Here is a 17,304-nt window from a genome sequence, read left to right on the forward strand (position 1 = left end):
ATTAGATGACTGGCTTTGAAAGCTGAGTAGTTATAAAGCCAATTTCCAGAAAGAAACCATTTAAGGGCAAGCTGATGACCAAATTCCTTGTCTTGCAGTTTTGCATCTCTTACATCAGAATGGATCACTTTCCTAACCTCTTTGCTCAGCCTTAACTACAAGAGCTAATTTAGAGTGAAGAAAGGAGAGGAACTTCTGAAGAGATCAAATGAGTCCCAATCCACAGTGAGCAACAGCAGTTAAGAGCAGATCAGGACTGCCATTCTCTTGGTCCTGTTTTCAAAGGTATATTACCTTTACATTCTTTTGTTTTTTTTCATTGTATTAATAAGTGTCTGTGCTTCTGTGGTGCAACTGAAAGTCCTTTTTAGGGGGATAAATAAATGTTTAATCTGAAGGATGTCCCTGTGAAAAATTATAATGTGAATTTCTAGCTAAACAAAAAGTTAGCTAAATATTTTTTTCCCCTTGATTATTTCATTAGATGTGACATCTTCATAAGAAATGTTTGCATTTCTCTTGCATGTGCAAAATATCAGCCATTTCTAGAACCTATGGTTGGATGTAGGGGAACACAATGCCAAAGATATGTGGGGGAACATGGGTCAGGGGACAGGACAGACATGAGAAATAAAAAAAGAAATAAAGAAAGAATACCAGAGCTCTTAAAGCTTTGGGCATGTTATCCTGTCTTCTCTAGCTTCGTTGTGTGGCAGATGGGCATGGGATAGCATAAACCTTTGTATGTAACATAGGCTGTGAAAATGGTGTGTGTCATACAGTATACAGACAGAGGACTGAGCTAAAGCTGCGCATGTAATCTCACGGTGGGAATTTCCTTGTCTGTGAGTACTTGACATTGGCACTTCAGTTTGAGGAGGAAGTCTAACCTATTTCACACGCGAGATGAGGGCAGGAGTGATTCCAGCATGTGGCAGCACAGCTGGGGCTGGGGGCTGTGCTGCTGCTGCTGGCAGAGCCCCACTGCTGTTCGTTCGTTCGTTCGTTCATTCATTCATTCATTCCAGCCAATTGGGTGCTGGAATAGCGGTGCTGGATCCTGTGTCTGTAAGGACCAGGGAGGAGCAGGATGGGACATACACTTTGATTTGTGCTTAGGGTGGTTTTGTCTTGATGGTAGAAGAATGAAATTTAAGAGCCTGTGCATAGCTGCATACCTGTAAGGTACAAATCACCTGGGGCAGGTGAAGGTGGCTGTAGTGTCCCCCCACTTCCTTGACTCTGCTCTTCTCTCCTTCCAACCAACACCTTCCCCACTTCCCCATTTATTTCTCCCCACTCAGCTTCCACAGGACAAACGTGCTCTCAGATCACACATGGCCCTACAGCACCAGTCAGCTGTGACAAATAGGAGCTGAATCCTGCATGGCACACGTGGAGCAAAGCTACAGCTAGAGATGGAGACAGGGCAAAACCACACCTCCATCTGCTCATGTATCCAGTCCAGGAAGGAGGTGGTTCGGCTGTAGACGCCTGGCTTGTTCTCTTCTGCACAGCCCACTCCAAAGCTGGTGGTCCCCACCAACTTCCAGATGCTCATATCTTCGCACGCTAAAGGGCCCCCACTATCTCCCTGGAGGACAAAGAATTGAAACAAGTGTCAGTGCCCCAGAAAATGATGGGAATATCTGTTTGGCAGGGTGAGGGAAGAGGCATAGTCCAGTAACTCAAAGTTTCCTATTTCCATTCTGCTCTGGGTCCTAGGATAAGCATATGTTACAGCAGAAATTGGCGACCTCTTAGAGATGCCTGTTAGATCCTATTTTTCTTTCCCCAGCTAGGATACAGTACAACAGAAACAACATCCAAGCCTGCTGTTAAACAACATCGAGGTGCTGGGGGATGTGTCTGTCCTGCAGGCAGGGCATTGCTAATCTGCAGTCTCCATGCCGTGGTGTCACAGCTGCTGCTCTCAAAAACCATCTAAGTAACTACAGAAAACTCTCAATTTATTTTCTTCAGGCCCTACGACCGTCAGAGCCACCACAACAACAGAAATTAAAAAGGGAATTCAGAAAGAGCCAAAGAGTAGGACCATACACTGAGCATGTTGTCTTTGGGCAGCTCTGCTGGCCGCAACAATGTTCTGGTGTTGGGTACCTTGCTGGGGAAGTTGTGCAAACAGGCATTTTGATGACAATCAGTGCACCTCATGCTTTGGTTTCATCTTGTTCCTCATGTAGTTGCGACTAGGTAACTCTGGGATCATGAAGTGCCCCACAGACCTTGCCCTTCATCCACAATTTGCTTGGTGAGCCTGCATTACTGTGTGTAGGGATGAGTTATTAACAAGACTCTGAGTTGCTCAAACCCTTTCTTCTTTTTCCTGTCTCTACTTTTTCTAAAGTTGCATGCTTTGCTTCTCTTCTGATAAATGTTTTGGCTGCTTTTCACCACAGGGTTTCTGCACCTCGCAGGCCTCCAGAGCTGTTCGCAGTGCAATTCAGTGCAGTGCAGAGGCCATAGCCAGGGCAAAGAAAGGATGGTACCACGCTGTAGCACATATGAGAAATTAAAAAATATCTTAAGTAAATTTGGCTTCAGAAGTAGCCGATATGGTCCACAGAAGAAATATAAGAAGGGAATTGTAGCATATGAATGTGTGCACAGTCAGTGCTATATATTCATGGTGAATGGAGTAAATGGCACAAGAACAAATGTTTGCCCAAGAAAAGCCTGGGAGTGCCTTCTGATAGCTTATCACCCATGTTTTTCCATCGCCACTGTTAATGAGCACACTTGCAGTTTGGAAAATTTCATACCTGGCAGGTATCTACCCCTCCCTTTAGGAAACCGGCACAAAGCATTGAAGGAGTTATGATCCCACCGTAGACATCCCTGTGATTGCAAATTGCGTTAGAAATCAAGGGAACACCTGCATAATTCATTGTGTCGGATGTATCACCTGTTCAAAAACAGAACAAAACCAAAAACAAACAAACGAAAACTCTATCTTTGAAAGTAATCTCTAATTATACACAGAGGATGTTTTAGTATATGAAGAGCTGGCAATCAAGGATGAAAGAAATATAGTTAAAATTGCAACATACAAGTAAGGCAACCAGATGTTTCATCAGTTACAAATTCCAGTAACTAATGACTGCATAGAGCTGGGAATTATCACAGTATGTAATAAAAAGCTGCAAGCCATATGTTTCTACCTCAAACTAGATAAGCAATGGCAATAGTGATCTTAAAAGCTAGTTGGGCACTCTCTTCTAATACTAGTGCATAAATTTGTTTTGAATTTAGAACCCGTTTGTCAACAAAACATCTGCAAACATCTGATTTATTTTATAAGTATTCACGAGAGTCTGAATGAATCATTTCCACAAATAGGAGTACTTGCACGCTCTCTTCTTCCAATTTAGAACTTTTTTTAATGTTGTAAACCTTGCTTTCTGTTTTCTCTCACCTTTTGCTATTATCTGTAGGTCAGGTAATATTGTTCTTGTTCTCTGAACAACGGGAACATTTTAAATGAGACAAATGAAGAATGAATAGAAAATAATGACCTGAGCATTCAAGCACTTTCAACTGAAAGTGATTCAATATTTATTATTGACTAACATGACCCGTGAGTCATGCTAAAAATAAAAAAATCCCTTTTTGTTGTAACATTATTCACAAATCCAATTTCTTTATCATCCAACCTGCCTGAAAATACATGCATACTTTTACTGGAAAAAAATGAATGTTTGATTCTTGCATTCATGCTCTGCTTTCAATGCTTGAAGTTATAAACAACACAGCTGGTTTGACTGAGGTCTCAGTACAACACTCTGGATGGTGCTGCTGTCTATTTGTGGTTTTCATCCTTTTCATAGAGCGTGCCAATCCATTCCTTGCGATAAGGGTTTGTACAGCACTTTTACCTCATCTGCCCCCATGCAAAAGAAAGAATTCCCATTCTAGGGTGACCATAAAATTTAGGAATGCCACCTTTACCCTCCCCGATATTCCACAAAATTGAATGTTGAACAAGGCTCCAGCCAAATCCTGTATTTACTTTATGTGAGATGTTTTAATGTACTGAAATTAACAGCAGACATTTAAAATACCTCCTTCAACAGTTGCTCCCCATCCTGATACCCAACACATTTTCCCTTCTGGGAACTGTTCACCAAAATTAGGCAGACAAATTGGCTCTATGTGACCTATTTAAAGAGAGAGAGAGAGCGAGAGAGAGAGAGAGAGAAGAGAGAACAGCTTTTAAAATTTAGTAAAAGTTATATGACTGAGTAAAACTTTCAGGGCTTGTCTTGCCATGAACTTGCTATGAAAACCATCCAGTCTCCACATAAAATAGCTTGGCAGTCCTGTAAGTCTTTTGCCTTGCGGCCAAGGTTTGAAACAATACCTACACCAGGCCTAATTTGTTTCAAGTAGGAAGTAATAAAGAAGGTGTTGGGATGTCAGTAAAATGATGAATGAGCAAACAAGAAATACACCTTGTACTCAGTTGACAGGCACAACGGAGCCCCCATGGCATGCTGCTACGGCAGTGAAAGGTCCCGGTGTGGTGGTATGGCACCAAAGGGCAGGAAGATATGACATTATAGTGGGTAATTCCTAGCAGTTCAGTTCTCCAGCATGCAATGGTCCCAGCTGCAAGCATCAAGCCCCCAGGGCGGAGCCTCCAAGTCTCCCCTGGCTGCCCCTGGCCCCCAGCTCAGGTGCAGAGCCTTTTCTGTTCTTGGCAGCCTCACAGACTTGACCCTGGGCAAAATTAAACAGCAGTAGCTGAGATTTGAAACAGAACAAATCCAAGCTGAATTTTCATTTAAACTGGATGTTAGAAAGATTTCAGGAGTATTGATTAAGGAACGGACAATCTAGATGTGTCAGAGAGAGCCAGCCTCCCCTTTGCAGAGAGAGCTCACGGTGATTAGGAGGTCTTGGTAGGTAATCATTTACATTCATACAATATTATTATTTAGTATTTCCATTCACTAGCTGTGTCAGCTGTAGGTGGCATTCTGCTGCATGGTTTTAATTTAGATACATCATTATATATCAATTGTCTTGGATTCTCTTTGAAATTTAAGTTTGATTTTCAGCTCTGGGTACTGCTGGACCTCCCTGTGCTCACAGAAATGAGGACAGCAAAGACATAAAAATCTCTGTGACGTCCAAGAAAAATGAGGTGGGGCATTTATTTTAGATAGGCAAAATAATTTAGAAAGACTAAAGTTAATGTTTGCCTTTTATTAAATGCCTTCAGCAAGCCAATACCAGAATGGATTGGAAATGTTTTGCAGCACTTGAGATCATATTCTCCTTCTGTGTGCCTGGATATGGAGTACAGAGGAGTTCCTGATGCTGGGGTCAGAGAGGGCTTTTTGCTGCCATGTGCAGCATGTGCTGGGGCAGATGAGACTTGCCCCATGGCTAGGGACATGGAAGCACTGGGGACATGCCGTGTTGTTTCAACAGGGATCCCTGCCTTGCCATCACAGCAGCAGTCTCAGTGCATCTGTGCTGCTCTTCTCTCATTGCTTTTAGAGGATGCACCCGACTGGCCTGGTTCAGACCTAAGGAACTTCCTTTTCTCTGCTAGGAAAGACCCTGCCCAATCCTAGCTAGAGAGGTGAGAAAGTCAAGTGGAAGCTCGCAGAAAGAGTTACCGTTGAGAGCAAGCGGTGCTGCCAGTTTCATCAGTGCTATATCATTTCCCATTGTCTTGGGTTTATAATTTCGATGGTAGATAATTTTTTCCACTGAATACGGGTGAACCTGGGTGTCTTGCTGAGTCACAAAACCAACTTGCACGCTCCATGAGCTCGGCAAGTACAGGCTGAAACAAAGAGGTAAGAGAGGGTGAGAAACCTTCAAGAAAACTCTCATTTTTTCTGCGTGACTCCTGAGCTTACAAACCACATCAATCTCTGCAGGCAAATAACTACAGCCTGCTGCACTGGCTTACTGATCTACTAATATTGGCTATGTTTTGCATCTAATTTCAAAAACACAGAAAAGGTGACTAATATTAGCAACACACTGGCTTACTGACATGTTGTCTATGCAACTTCTTACAAATACATGAGAGCTTTGCGTTGGTATACCTTGAAGAAACTGTCTGTCTTTCTTTGTGACCCCACAGCTGCTGATGGTACTGCCTGGCATGCCTGTGCTCAGACATTAGCCGAACTGAGTTGGCACTCATGGCAAGGTGTTTTCAAGGCAGAGCCTTTCCTTCTGGAAGGTGCCTCTGTCCCCAGCCCACGAGCAGCCACGTCGTTCATCTGCCAGCACGTGAGTAGCTCCTCTCCTCTTGGCTTCACCCCACCAGACTAGCCACAGGTGAGTGGTGGTGCCAGGAAAAGGCCCCAGGAACATGGGCTGTGTTGCCAGCTCCCATCTCCATCAGCCTTTGAACACATCACAGCCAACTGGGTTGTGGGGGATAAAGCTAAGGGACAAAAGTCCTAAAATGCTTAACACCTAAGTAATTATTTTTATGGCAGCACAGGGCTCTAAATAGAATCTAGGAGTGGGATTTGTCTGTCCTGTATCCACTCTCTATTGGATATAAAAGCATCCCAGAGGTCTTGCTTAGAAGCAGGCATCCATGTTGAGGGCACCTAGAACTGGTCAGATGAATCCCCTTTTAGTTGCCTAAATGGCTTTGGTGACAGTGCTCTGGGGCTTGTCAGAGCAAGAAGAGCTCACCTGCATCACAGGCAGCAAACAAGACTGCAAAACCAGACAACAGCCCTCATTATAAATAAGAGAAGACCATGTGTATTACTACACAACAAAGGGTCTAAACGATTGTTTAGCATCTATTTACACCTCAAAGACTCCCTCAAAGTAGTCTTTCAAAGAATACGTGGTAAAGGGGACTAAGCACACTGTAACTCTTAACTACAGCTGATTGATCCTGTCAAATTGAAAAGAGTCTTGTGATTTATTTTGGATCTTCTGAGTACCAGAACAGGCAAGTACAAATTTCTCCTGAGCTATTAATTCACATGCAATATAGAAAAGTTGCTGATCTAGATTCCTAAAATCTGACATTTATATGCTTTTTTCTTTTTAAGCTGATTTCTCAGGCAGCTGGGAGTGCCCAGGATATTTGAAAACTGGGCCCTTTCATTTGGATCACTTTTTGGCGCAACTCTTTTTCATAAGGATTTGCATTGGTGCAAGAAGAAGGAGAGATGGTTTAAATCCTCTGGAGTAAGCCTGTGAAATAAGGATAATCCAATCTCTCCTGCAGGTTTTTTATGAGGATAAAGCACAGTGCTTGATTCCTTTTCTGTAGTGTCCCCAACGATGTACTGCAAGCAGGGTCGATCAGTGGGACACCACGATTCAGGGACTTACTCATAGACGCAGTGGGCAGCCGTGATGATCCAGCGTGGGGTGATGACGGACCCTCCGCAGAGGTGGTGCCCGTGAAACTGCAGGCTGACCTGCCAGGGCCACTGGCGGGGGGAGGACGCATTTCCCCCCACGATCCGTGGCCCGTAGCTGGCCCGCGTCCCGCATGCTGCCAGAAAGCAAAGGTTATGGTCTGTGGGGGAAACACAGACGCGTTTTTTTGTCACCTCGAGCCCTTCTGCTCCCAGCTTTCCCAAGGCCAGGTGGTCTCTGCAGCAGGACCATCCTCAGGCCCATCTCCATCCCCAACCCCTACCCTATGGCCCACGTCTTGGTCTGGGGCTGCCCCAGGGATCTCATCTCCACCCTCCTGTTCCTGCAGCATTGTGTCTGGCAGCTGATATGGGACTATGGAGTTCACGTCTTCTCCCCTGCAGACATAGTGCTCTGCTGAGCTGTGAAGCCCACTGCTCTGCCCACAAAATGTATAGGTGCCCAGGAGCCCACATAAGCAGGCTGAAGCCTCTCCTCTCCCTTGGTGAGTTTTTTGCTGCTGTTTTTTGACTTTTTATATCACAATCTGGGGCGGGGGGAGGGGGGAGGTTGAAAAAGAGTTAGAATTGTGGTATCAGCCCACTAACCGAACTCACAATCCTTAAATGTCTGCCTCCTATTCTGATTCTCACCAAAATGCTCCTGTTGCCCAATACGCCAAATCTGCCCTCCCAGCTTATTCTGGCTTCCTGAAATTCTTTGAAACTTTATATAAGAAATGCAATTTTTCTTGTGTGTGAAAAACTGATGGTATGCCCCTGAGTATACAATTCTTCCCAACTCTTGCCCTGCAACAGATGAAGAAGGACAGATTTTTTTCTTATTTTCACTTTTGCTGATGCTTACCCAAACATTTCAGGATGATTACATTGCCAGAAGTGCATTCCTCTCTAAGACGAAGAGACAGTACAGTATTAGTTCCAATTTAAGAATACCATTTTTTCCCTATACAGTTATGTGCACTTAAATATATATAACCCATATCTTAAGAGAGACACAAAGTCATGTACTCATCCAATCTACTTAAGACATTTAGCTGGAGTAAGGTAGGAGCTTAGACACCACTGGGAGTCTGCAGACCATACTTTGTCCTGCTGAAGAGTGGTTCACCCTTCTGTGAGGGGAGGCTCATCAGCGATTTTCAGAATGTGATCTGTAGTCTCCGTGGATCCATAACTTGCTTCTCAGAGAAAAGTAACTAAGAAAAGCAAGCAGCTGTCAAGATAAAGAAATGCACCATAAAGGGTTCATATGCCCACTGGGAAGTATCTGGGGATCTGTAAACTGAAAGAAACTGCTCTACAGTAGAGAAAGATAAGTGCCTGGTGTCTATCCATTTGTTGAAAAGGAATCATGGGACAAATAGAATTTTCAAATAGCTCATTATAAAGCCTTTGTTTGATTGTAATGGTCCTTGGATCGGGTTTTTAATTAGTATTTCAACTAAACTGCTACTGAACTGTGGTCTATGATGCCTGACATCACAAATCATAGAATCACAGCATCACAGAATATCCCAAGTTGGAAGGGACCCACAAGGATCGTCAAGTCCAACTCCTGGCTCCACACAGGACCACCCAAAAATCAGATCCTATGTCTGAGAGCATTGTCCAAACATTTCTTGAACTCCATCAGGCTCAATGCCGTGACCACTGCCCTGGGGAGCCTGTCCCAGTGCCCGACCACCCTCTGGGTGCAGAACCTTTCCCTAACACCCAGCCTGACCCTCCCCTGTTGCAGTTTAATTTATGAAGTACTACATGCCTGAAAAAATAGGCAGCAATCTCGAACAATTAAGAGTTCTCCTTCTATTAATTACTCTCTTCCTGTCACTACAGGAACAACCTGGTTTTCTGCCATTCAACCAAGAAGCTGAAGCATACCTCAGGTTTGTTGCGTTGTGCAGGGATGTCACTTGATCAGCTGATAACCAGTGGCTGAGGGACACAAAATGTCTTTGAAACTGTTTTTCAACTGCAGCCACTGGCAGGTAACCTGAACTCACATAACTGCAAATAAACCATAAACACAGCTTCGTCAGACAGACTTTCAGTAATCCATCTGAATAATTCAACACTTCTTCTAGTGAAAATCCAGCTCAGCAACCACAGTGACCGGATTCTGACACTTGGTAAAGCAATCCTACCCTCTCCAAGAAGCTCTTTTTGTAACGTGTGTGTACTATTGACGTAATCAGGTGCGGAAGTCACACATACTGAGAAGCATTTAACTGGTAGAGAGGGTAAATTTTAATACTAATATTGCGATAGAATTCTTGTTGTAACTGGTTGGCACATTTCCTGAAACACTGTATATTGTCTCCTTTTCCTAAGGTTATATTTTGCAGGAGGAAGGATGCTTTTTTTCTTGTCCGTTGCACTGAGGAATTGAGATGTACCTTATCAGAAAGGCAACAAGAACTTACTCAAAGAAGCTTTATATTGCAAATATAATATGCAGAAATCAAAATGACGCTACCATAATGCAACTCGCAGCTCCAAACTCTTTCTCAGTTGTGTGAAATTTTTTGAAAGAAATGGTGCTTTTTTCCAGGAATCAGGTCAGTCCATTAAAAACTATTCAGTGATCCTGTGATAACTGCCTCATCAGGTTCTTCCCTAGTGCGAGGTGGACCTAGCTTGGGCCTCACTAAGGGAAGTACAAAGCATTTCCTAGCAGATTTAATGACACCGATTGTAAATGCAATTTTCCTGCCGAGAAAGTGAAAGAAATGGAAAATGCTCATACATTGTTTAGTGCTTTACCAACAGGTTGTAGTTACTTGAGAGACAGGTAGGATTCAGGTACCTGCAACCCATAGGGAAGATTTAACCAAATAATTGCAGGTAGCCATCATTCAGGATTTATGGGAGTAAATGAGGAGTAAATGTCATTTTTGGTGCACAAATATTCAGGACTATTTCCACATCAACCCAGACTTCTTCAACTATAACCAACTAACCCAACCTCCTCAACTATGTTGTTGAATACTCAACTATTCACAAGAGTGGATTGTTAAGTCATTTTTTTTTCTTTTAAAGCCCATGCCAACACAAGGTTTCATTAGAAAGATTGCAAACCTCAGAGTTTGTTCAGAATGCCAGGTAAAGTTTCTTCTGTTTTACATTCATACCTTGAGAAACCCAGGTGTTTGCAGGTAGTATTTCCATACTCTGCTTTCCAGTCATCTGAGCAGACTGTTCGCCAGGATCCAGAGGTGAACACCTGTAGCACCGCTCTCTTGCCACTCAGCCTGACTTTGAGATTCAGAGGAAGAAAACCCTAAGTGGCATCCACATTTCTTGGTTCATGCAGTTTTTACTACTTGTCTTTCTCATCACTTGGATGCTTTGATGGAATTTTTCTATGCTTTTTTAAAAACAACAACAACAACAACAGCCCCTAGGCTCCCATGGAGGTTTCTGCACCCTTCCCACTAATGCAATGGGGCTGGCACATCTGGGTTGATGGGCAGGTAGCGGCTGGGGAGAGCAGAGGTGCATGGGCTGGCAGCTCAGCTCACAGGGAATGCCTGTACTCCAGTGCCAGCACGGATCCTTCAGGTGGCTCTTTGTGCCAGCCTGGTGGCAGGAACTGAGCCATCATGGGGAGATAACACCACTGCAAGCCATGCTGCCTCCTCAGCAACAGGTGCGGGACTCACAATTACAAATACACTGATCTAAAAGTCAGTTCTGCTACTCCCAAACATTGGGATCCTTTCCCTCCAGCTGTTGAAAACATCACAGTCACCTTCTGCAGTGCAGGACAAGGAGGGACCATTTTAAGTGCCCTGCAATGCCATAAACCATTACAAAGAAAAACTCAGGTGTGGGAGAATACATTCACCCGTGCAACAGCAAATTGCACAGTACTCAGCACAGAAAAAAAACAGTTCCCACATCCCATAGGATAACAACAGGCTTTTGCAGCCTTCAGAACTGGCACAGCACAATTGTGTAACAGCGAATGCAGAGAGTGCTGTATATATACACACTGTAATGCAGTGATGGTGTGCCTTGCAAACAGAGGAAGTGCTGGAAGTCAAAAAACATCTAGACTTTTAACTGAGAAGCATGCTCAATATGGCAGTAGCAGTGTTCAGCAATCATCACATTTATCCTAAGAGCAGTCTGATTTCTCATAAGCTGTAAATCAATACCCCAGAGAGATCATTCCTCTTAAGTCCTGATCTAGATAATCCATCAGTCTCTATCTTCCTCTGTCTCACTGAAATTCTTTACAACACATATCTCTTAATAATATGCTAAATGCTACAGGAGGAGGTAGGAGGGATTTATAACCAAATCTGAATTACCACATCCATACTCATCCTCTCCTTCTTTACAGTTGAAGACACCATTGCACCTGGCTGACTTCTGGATACACTTAAAGGATGACCGGCAGCGAAACTTCCCAATGCAGTTGTATTGGACTAGCAAGAATGAAAGAAAACAAGGTGATGGAAACACACTTGGATATTAATTCAGCACTTCTGGTTTTCATTATCTGTCCATATTTCTGTCTTGATGAGGAAAAGACAGCTCCTGTACTCTAGGAACTTCTGAAATACAACCTGGACATTGACGGTGCTGCTAAACTCATCCATTAGTGATGAAATGCTGGATGAATCGGCCTTGCTGTCTATGCTGGCTTCTTCACAGCTCTCTTAACCCAGTATACATTCCACTCCAGGGTAAGTTTCTGTGTGCCTTGGCTCCTCACCAGCAAAGCAAGAAGACCCTTGCTCATCCCAGCTGCAGACATGGAGGCACCACTCTACCACCTACATATTTGGCACCAGCCCCTGGGCAGGTCACACTTTCCAGCCACAACTGAGCTCATCCTGTTCTCTTTCCTTCATTGAGGTTGTTTGTTGTAGGGGAAAGTTCAGTAGTTCTTTGAAACCCAACTTAAAGAAGTGATTTACAGGACAAAACTATGCACATTACATTAAATTGGTTTCTCAATTCTTAGGTCACCACCCAAGATGAATCAGTGAAATTTGACTGAAGAAAGATGTCTTAGGGCTGCAGGTTCCCTTATTTCCTAAGTATTACACCAACCCTCTCATGAGTGGTAGATCTATTTTACTCATACATGTAAATAAAATTTAAAGCCATCACATCAACAAGATTTTTTTTCCTTCAGTAAGCAAGCCACAGTAGCAGTTTAATTCCATTCTAAGCAGAAGGCTCATGAAAAATTAAGAATTTGAATGGTTAATCGAGAACTTAATGAATAACTAATTGTACTCACCACCCAGGCCAATGGCAACTGCTAGGATTACTACAAGGAATATAACACAGACATATGGAAGGTATTTTGGGGAAATTAAAACATGGCACATCGAAGGTGGTTCGATATCTCCTAGAAACCAAACAGAGACAACAGATTCTGTGAAGTTAAAACAGCTTGAGTTTGCAGTGAAGATCTATCTAACATTCAACTAGATGGAGCAGTAACTGCCCCATTGCCTTTGGAATTTGAATCATACCTGTACAGCGCATGATTGGCCTGTCCTCAATGCCACCAAGAGCGTGAGCTCTAAGTTTTGGTTATCTTGGGCTACATCACACTGAGAGCTTTAAAAGTATGCAAACACCTCTCTTGAAAACATGAAACCCTGAAGAAAAATGAAATTCTGACCTGCTTTGTTTGTGTAATCAAACCTGTATGCAGGGTACTGATATACTTTCTGAAGAACTCAGAACGCTCAAATGGACTAATAAAGTCTTTAAGCGGAAATAGCAAAGGATGAACTGGTTTGAATCTCCTTGTTATGATGGTTCCTGTCTGTGACATCTTCTGACTCTTGCCTGTACCAAGTTGTGGTCCTGGTGCTCCCTCCAGCCACAGCCCCTTTCAGATGCTGCTCTGAGCACTCCGTACTACCTCATGCTTCACAGCTCCATACTACCTCACAGCTTCATTTCTCCAGAGTTGGAGGAACACCCATGGAATGGAGTAAAAGGTGCCTAAAAATTCAAACATAAGCAGGCATACTGGAAAGAAGACAGGACTAGCTAATAAATAGTATTCAAGACAGGAAGAAAGAAAGTTGCTTTTGGACTTTGAAGCAAGGTTAATTGAAAATGATAGCAATTTGCAAAAATAGGAACCCCAAATTATAAGATAGCTTGAAAAACGTGGGAAAAGGTGATCTGGCCAAGGTTTTTCTATAAAGAAAAGTAGAGAACTAAGCAATGGCTCAAGGCTGAGATTGAGCTTTCAGGAAAAAATATGCAGCTAAAGTTAAAATAGACACCAATAGTAATTGCCAAATACATCTCATGAGCAGGTCCTGCTCACTGTTCACCTCCATAATTGACCTCAACTTAGTAGCACTGTGGATCAGGAAGAGAACAGATTCCAATGAAAATAATGAAAGGTTCACTTGTGTGTAACGTATTCTGATATTCAAAGTGCAAACTATGGGAAAATAGCACACAGCTCTCTCATCTGTACACACGCGTACACAAAAGAGCTGGCAGAACCTTGTCTTCAATTTTAGTTCATGCAGCTCTTCATCCACTCATTCTTCAAGCTTTGAGTCTGAGATGAGCAGAAACTTAAAATCAGTCAAGGATGAAGAGTGTCTCCTAGTGCTTATAGAATCACAAGTAAATCCTAGCCTACCCAGCCCCTCCCTAGGAGCAGCTGAATAGCTGCTTTTGGCAATGGAGTTGGTGTCTAGTACGCAAAAAATTTTAGACAGCTGTAGTAGCTAATGGACTGTAAAATTAAATTGCTTCATCTTCACCCTTGATGCTCATCCTGTCTCTTTTGAAGTTACTGGGTATTTTTGATGTGAAACCTATGGGAAGTAGCAAACGTGTTATTCCTCCAAGGCCGATATATTGTATATTTGGGTTTTGTAATGGCCTCAATTTCCAAGTTGAGAAAATTTCAAATAATCCATTGAAAATCATGTCAGAAAAGTATGGGCAAATATTTGCTATGTGGCTGAAGTGTTTGAATAATCTGGCTGCGAAAAATGCTTGTGCATACAAGCAGACACAAGAGACACAAGATGTCATCACCTGCTAATATGGTGGCAAATCTCACAGCTGGGGGAGTGAGGTTGTGTTTCTTCCTCTAAGTAATTGCTTTCTCTGAATGAGTGTGCAAGAGTAGTTTTGCAAGGCTACATTAGCTGTTCAGATTACAAAGGTCAAAAGCTATGCAGTGTCCATACCAGATCCATCTGCACTGGGGTCAACTCTCACTTGTATGCTGAAAAATCTTTTGAAGGAAAAGTGAATTTCTGGTACTGGAGGTTCATCTTCTGTAACAGAGATGATTTCAAGACTTCCAGTAGTGGGATTTGTCTCTTGTGCCTGGATCAACAGGAGAAAAAAGAAAAAAAAAAAAGACAATTTTAAAGCAATTTTTTTCTATCACCTCTAAAAAATTTGACGGCTTTCTCGTTATAAGAAGGGACATTTAGTTTTTTTCATGCTTTCTTTGTTAATTTTTTTTTGAATGTAATGCAAGTACAAAGTGAATCCAGAGAGACACTTTCAAGAACACTGTTTTTGCCCAAAATAAATCACTTCGTAAAATTTATTTACTTCATGAGAGAAGCTCTTATAATTAATTAACCAGCAAACCACTGAAGTTAAATTATTTTCAGGTTCATCTAAGCACTGTAGCTAATTTAAATAACTTACACTGGAGGTGTTTTCCCTTAAATTTCAACCTATTCCCTGTGAGGTGCTCCTTAATTGCAGTCAGAAACAAGAGAAAGACGGAAAAGCACATGACACCTGTACAGCACCTGGCAGCAACCTCATGCATGGAGCCACTGAATTTTACCTGAGAAAACCTTTGATCACCTTCTACACACTGGAAAATTATTAAAATGGGCTATACGAGAACTTAGGGTAAATAGCTTTGAAATTCTAATTTCTGGCTCCAATTCTGAACACTATCAGTGACAAAATGTTTCTGAACTCACAGTGGTGTGAAATAGGTCCAGGCTTGCTAAAGACAGTGGAGTTGGTAAGCTGTAAAAGCACTATAAGTGCTTGCAAAGTCAGTCCCAGAAAATGTTTACAGTGACACATTTTAGGCAAAGTATATGCGTTTTGTTGGTGACACAAATCTTTAATCACCTGGAGTGTCTTTTCACCTTTCAGCAAACAGTTGCAATAAGGTTTCTACTCTTTCATTTGATAAACTTCAATGTACATTTCAATGGACATAAATTAAGTTTTACATGTAAACCATTAGCTTTAAGGCAGAGAAAATGACAGCTTGCTGTGCATGATTTTTAAATATTTAAAAACCTTGTAATTGCTGCATAAGTTGTTCATCTGGAAGTAGAACAACATTGAGAAGTACACTACATGACAGCAAAACACAGATGTGTCACTTATTTAGAGGACATCGCACCCTCCCAAAGCTTCACTCACCTCTTCCTGAGAAGCCATAGTTAAAAGCAAAACTGTTTTCTCTCTTCATTATCAAAAGAAGCCAAAAGGAAGTCCCACACTTGCTATGCCAGTCTCCTCTGGAAAGGTTTCCCCCAGGCTGCCCATTCAGTCACTGACTACATGCAGCATTGTGGAGGCAGCCTGTGAAACCCAACCCGGGACGGCTATCGGGTAGCCCTGGATGGCACAGCTATGGAAAGGGGGTGATAAAAATTCAGCATGCATTTTAATCAGTGAAAGAGTGTAAGGTAATATTGCAGTATTTGCAAACCTTTCTGTAACCTCCCAAGCAAAGAAACACCACAGAAGTTAAACCACACTGGCTTGAGCTTGCTCATCTTTTATCAGAAATTGTGCAGCTGAGGAGTCTGCCCGCAGCACTGAGTGGCAGGAGGCAGAAGCACCAGGTGCTTCTTTTCATCCACAAACAAGGCCCTTGGGCAGATGCTGCTCCTCTTTCACTCCTTTTACCCTTTTTTTGTGCACTCACGGCAAAGAGCACATTTTAAGAGGGGTTAATTAAATATTGTACAATATTTTGGAAGTACTTTGCTAGCAGTAACTCATTCCTAAAAATGGTGTGCCTGTACTGATAGTGTTGTATCAACTTGTAGTGCAGGATTAAGAAAATGAAAATGTATGTTCAGATTCACAAAATACCCAAAAGTAGTCCAAATTTGGCTTGGGGTATTTTACTAAGTAAAGAGAGGTGACTGAGGGGGGGTGGAGGGAAGATGGGGGAGGAGACACGAAGCAAAAGGCCATGGTAGTGTAAGTGAAACAGGACTCCTGAGAGGCCAGGGAAGAAATGAAGGTTTTCCATGAAAACACCCACCTCCTGGAACTTGTCTGCAGTGAGGGAAGCCAGTCAGTCCTTTTGCTGTGCATGATGGAAGCTGGCACTTCCAAAGGACAGGGCACTGCATCACCTTCCTGTTAACCATTCACATCCAGGCCATGGCATTAAAAGCTTCTCTTCATCTCTTAAGCCAGTTTCCCTGTAGCCTTTTAAGAAAGTAAATTAGGATGTATAGAGAAGGCTGTGTGAGGGCTTGTCCTGTGAGCCCAGAAGCTCTGGTGACCCTTTCATTTCCATCCTCCCCGGGGAGAGGCAGTACCTCAGCAGGGACGGCCTAAGCCAGGGAAAGCTGCCTCTGGCCATTTCACCTGCTCTGACCACACTGTGAGCCCCAGGGATCGGCCAGCACCACTCCGTAAGGGCTCCTGTGGTGGCATCGGCACCACCAGGAAGGACAGGCTTCCCCCTGCTGCATCTCAGGACCAGACCCTGCATCTAGGTGGGACATTGGGCTTGGCCTTGCACAGTTGGCCAGCTTGTGGCCTTTGGCTGAGAACATAAGGGGATCCACGTACAGGAGAGGCTGGAGAACATGAATGTTGAGCCCAAGAGGAATGAGTTCAGCCTACAAACTAACTTCTTACATGCCACAGGACATCCCCTCTC

At 43.0% G+C, this 17,304-nt stretch overlaps 1 protein-coding gene across 1 annotated transcript; it reads right to left on the reverse strand.

The window, feature by feature from the left end:
- Positions 1-1,234: 1,234 nt before the first annotated feature.
- On the reverse strand, positions 1,235-16,025 carry TMPRSS3 (transmembrane serine protease 3). The gene is made up of 12 exons (XM_040530478.1): positions 15,819-16,025; positions 14,600-14,741; positions 12,661-12,771; positions 11,720-11,836; positions 10,535-10,658; positions 9,285-9,410; positions 8,248-8,291; positions 7,351-7,516; positions 5,649-5,818; positions 4,083-4,178; positions 2,784-2,926; positions 1,235-1,594 (listed from the first exon to the last, which is right to left on the reverse strand). The coding sequence occupies exons 1-12, from the start codon at positions 15,834-15,836 to the stop codon at positions 1,301-1,303; spliced, it is 1,551 nt and encodes a 516-aa protein (XP_040386412.1). The 5' UTR covers positions 15,837-16,025; the 3' UTR covers positions 1,235-1,300.
- Between the last annotated feature and the right edge of the window lie 1,279 nt (positions 16,026-17,304).

The sequence above is a fragment of the Cygnus olor genome, chromosome 1, assembly GCF_009769625.2.
Source record: "Cygnus olor isolate bCygOlo1 chromosome 1, bCygOlo1.pri.v2, whole genome shotgun sequence".
Classification (NCBI taxonomy): domain Eukaryota; kingdom Metazoa; phylum Chordata; class Aves; order Anseriformes; family Anatidae; genus Cygnus; species Cygnus olor.

Excerpts from the sequence above, each read along its gene's own strand:
- TMPRSS3 (XM_040530478.1), bottom strand. Across the intron at positions 11,837-12,660 it reads AGTTGCCATTGGCCTGGGTG|TCCAATACAACTGCATTGGG; the intron begins GTGAGTACAATT and ends CATTCTTGCTAG. Across the intron at positions 9,411-10,534 it reads AAACACCTGGGTTTCTCAAG|TTATGTGAGTTCAGGTTACC; the intron begins GTATGAATGTAA and ends GTTTATTTGCAG.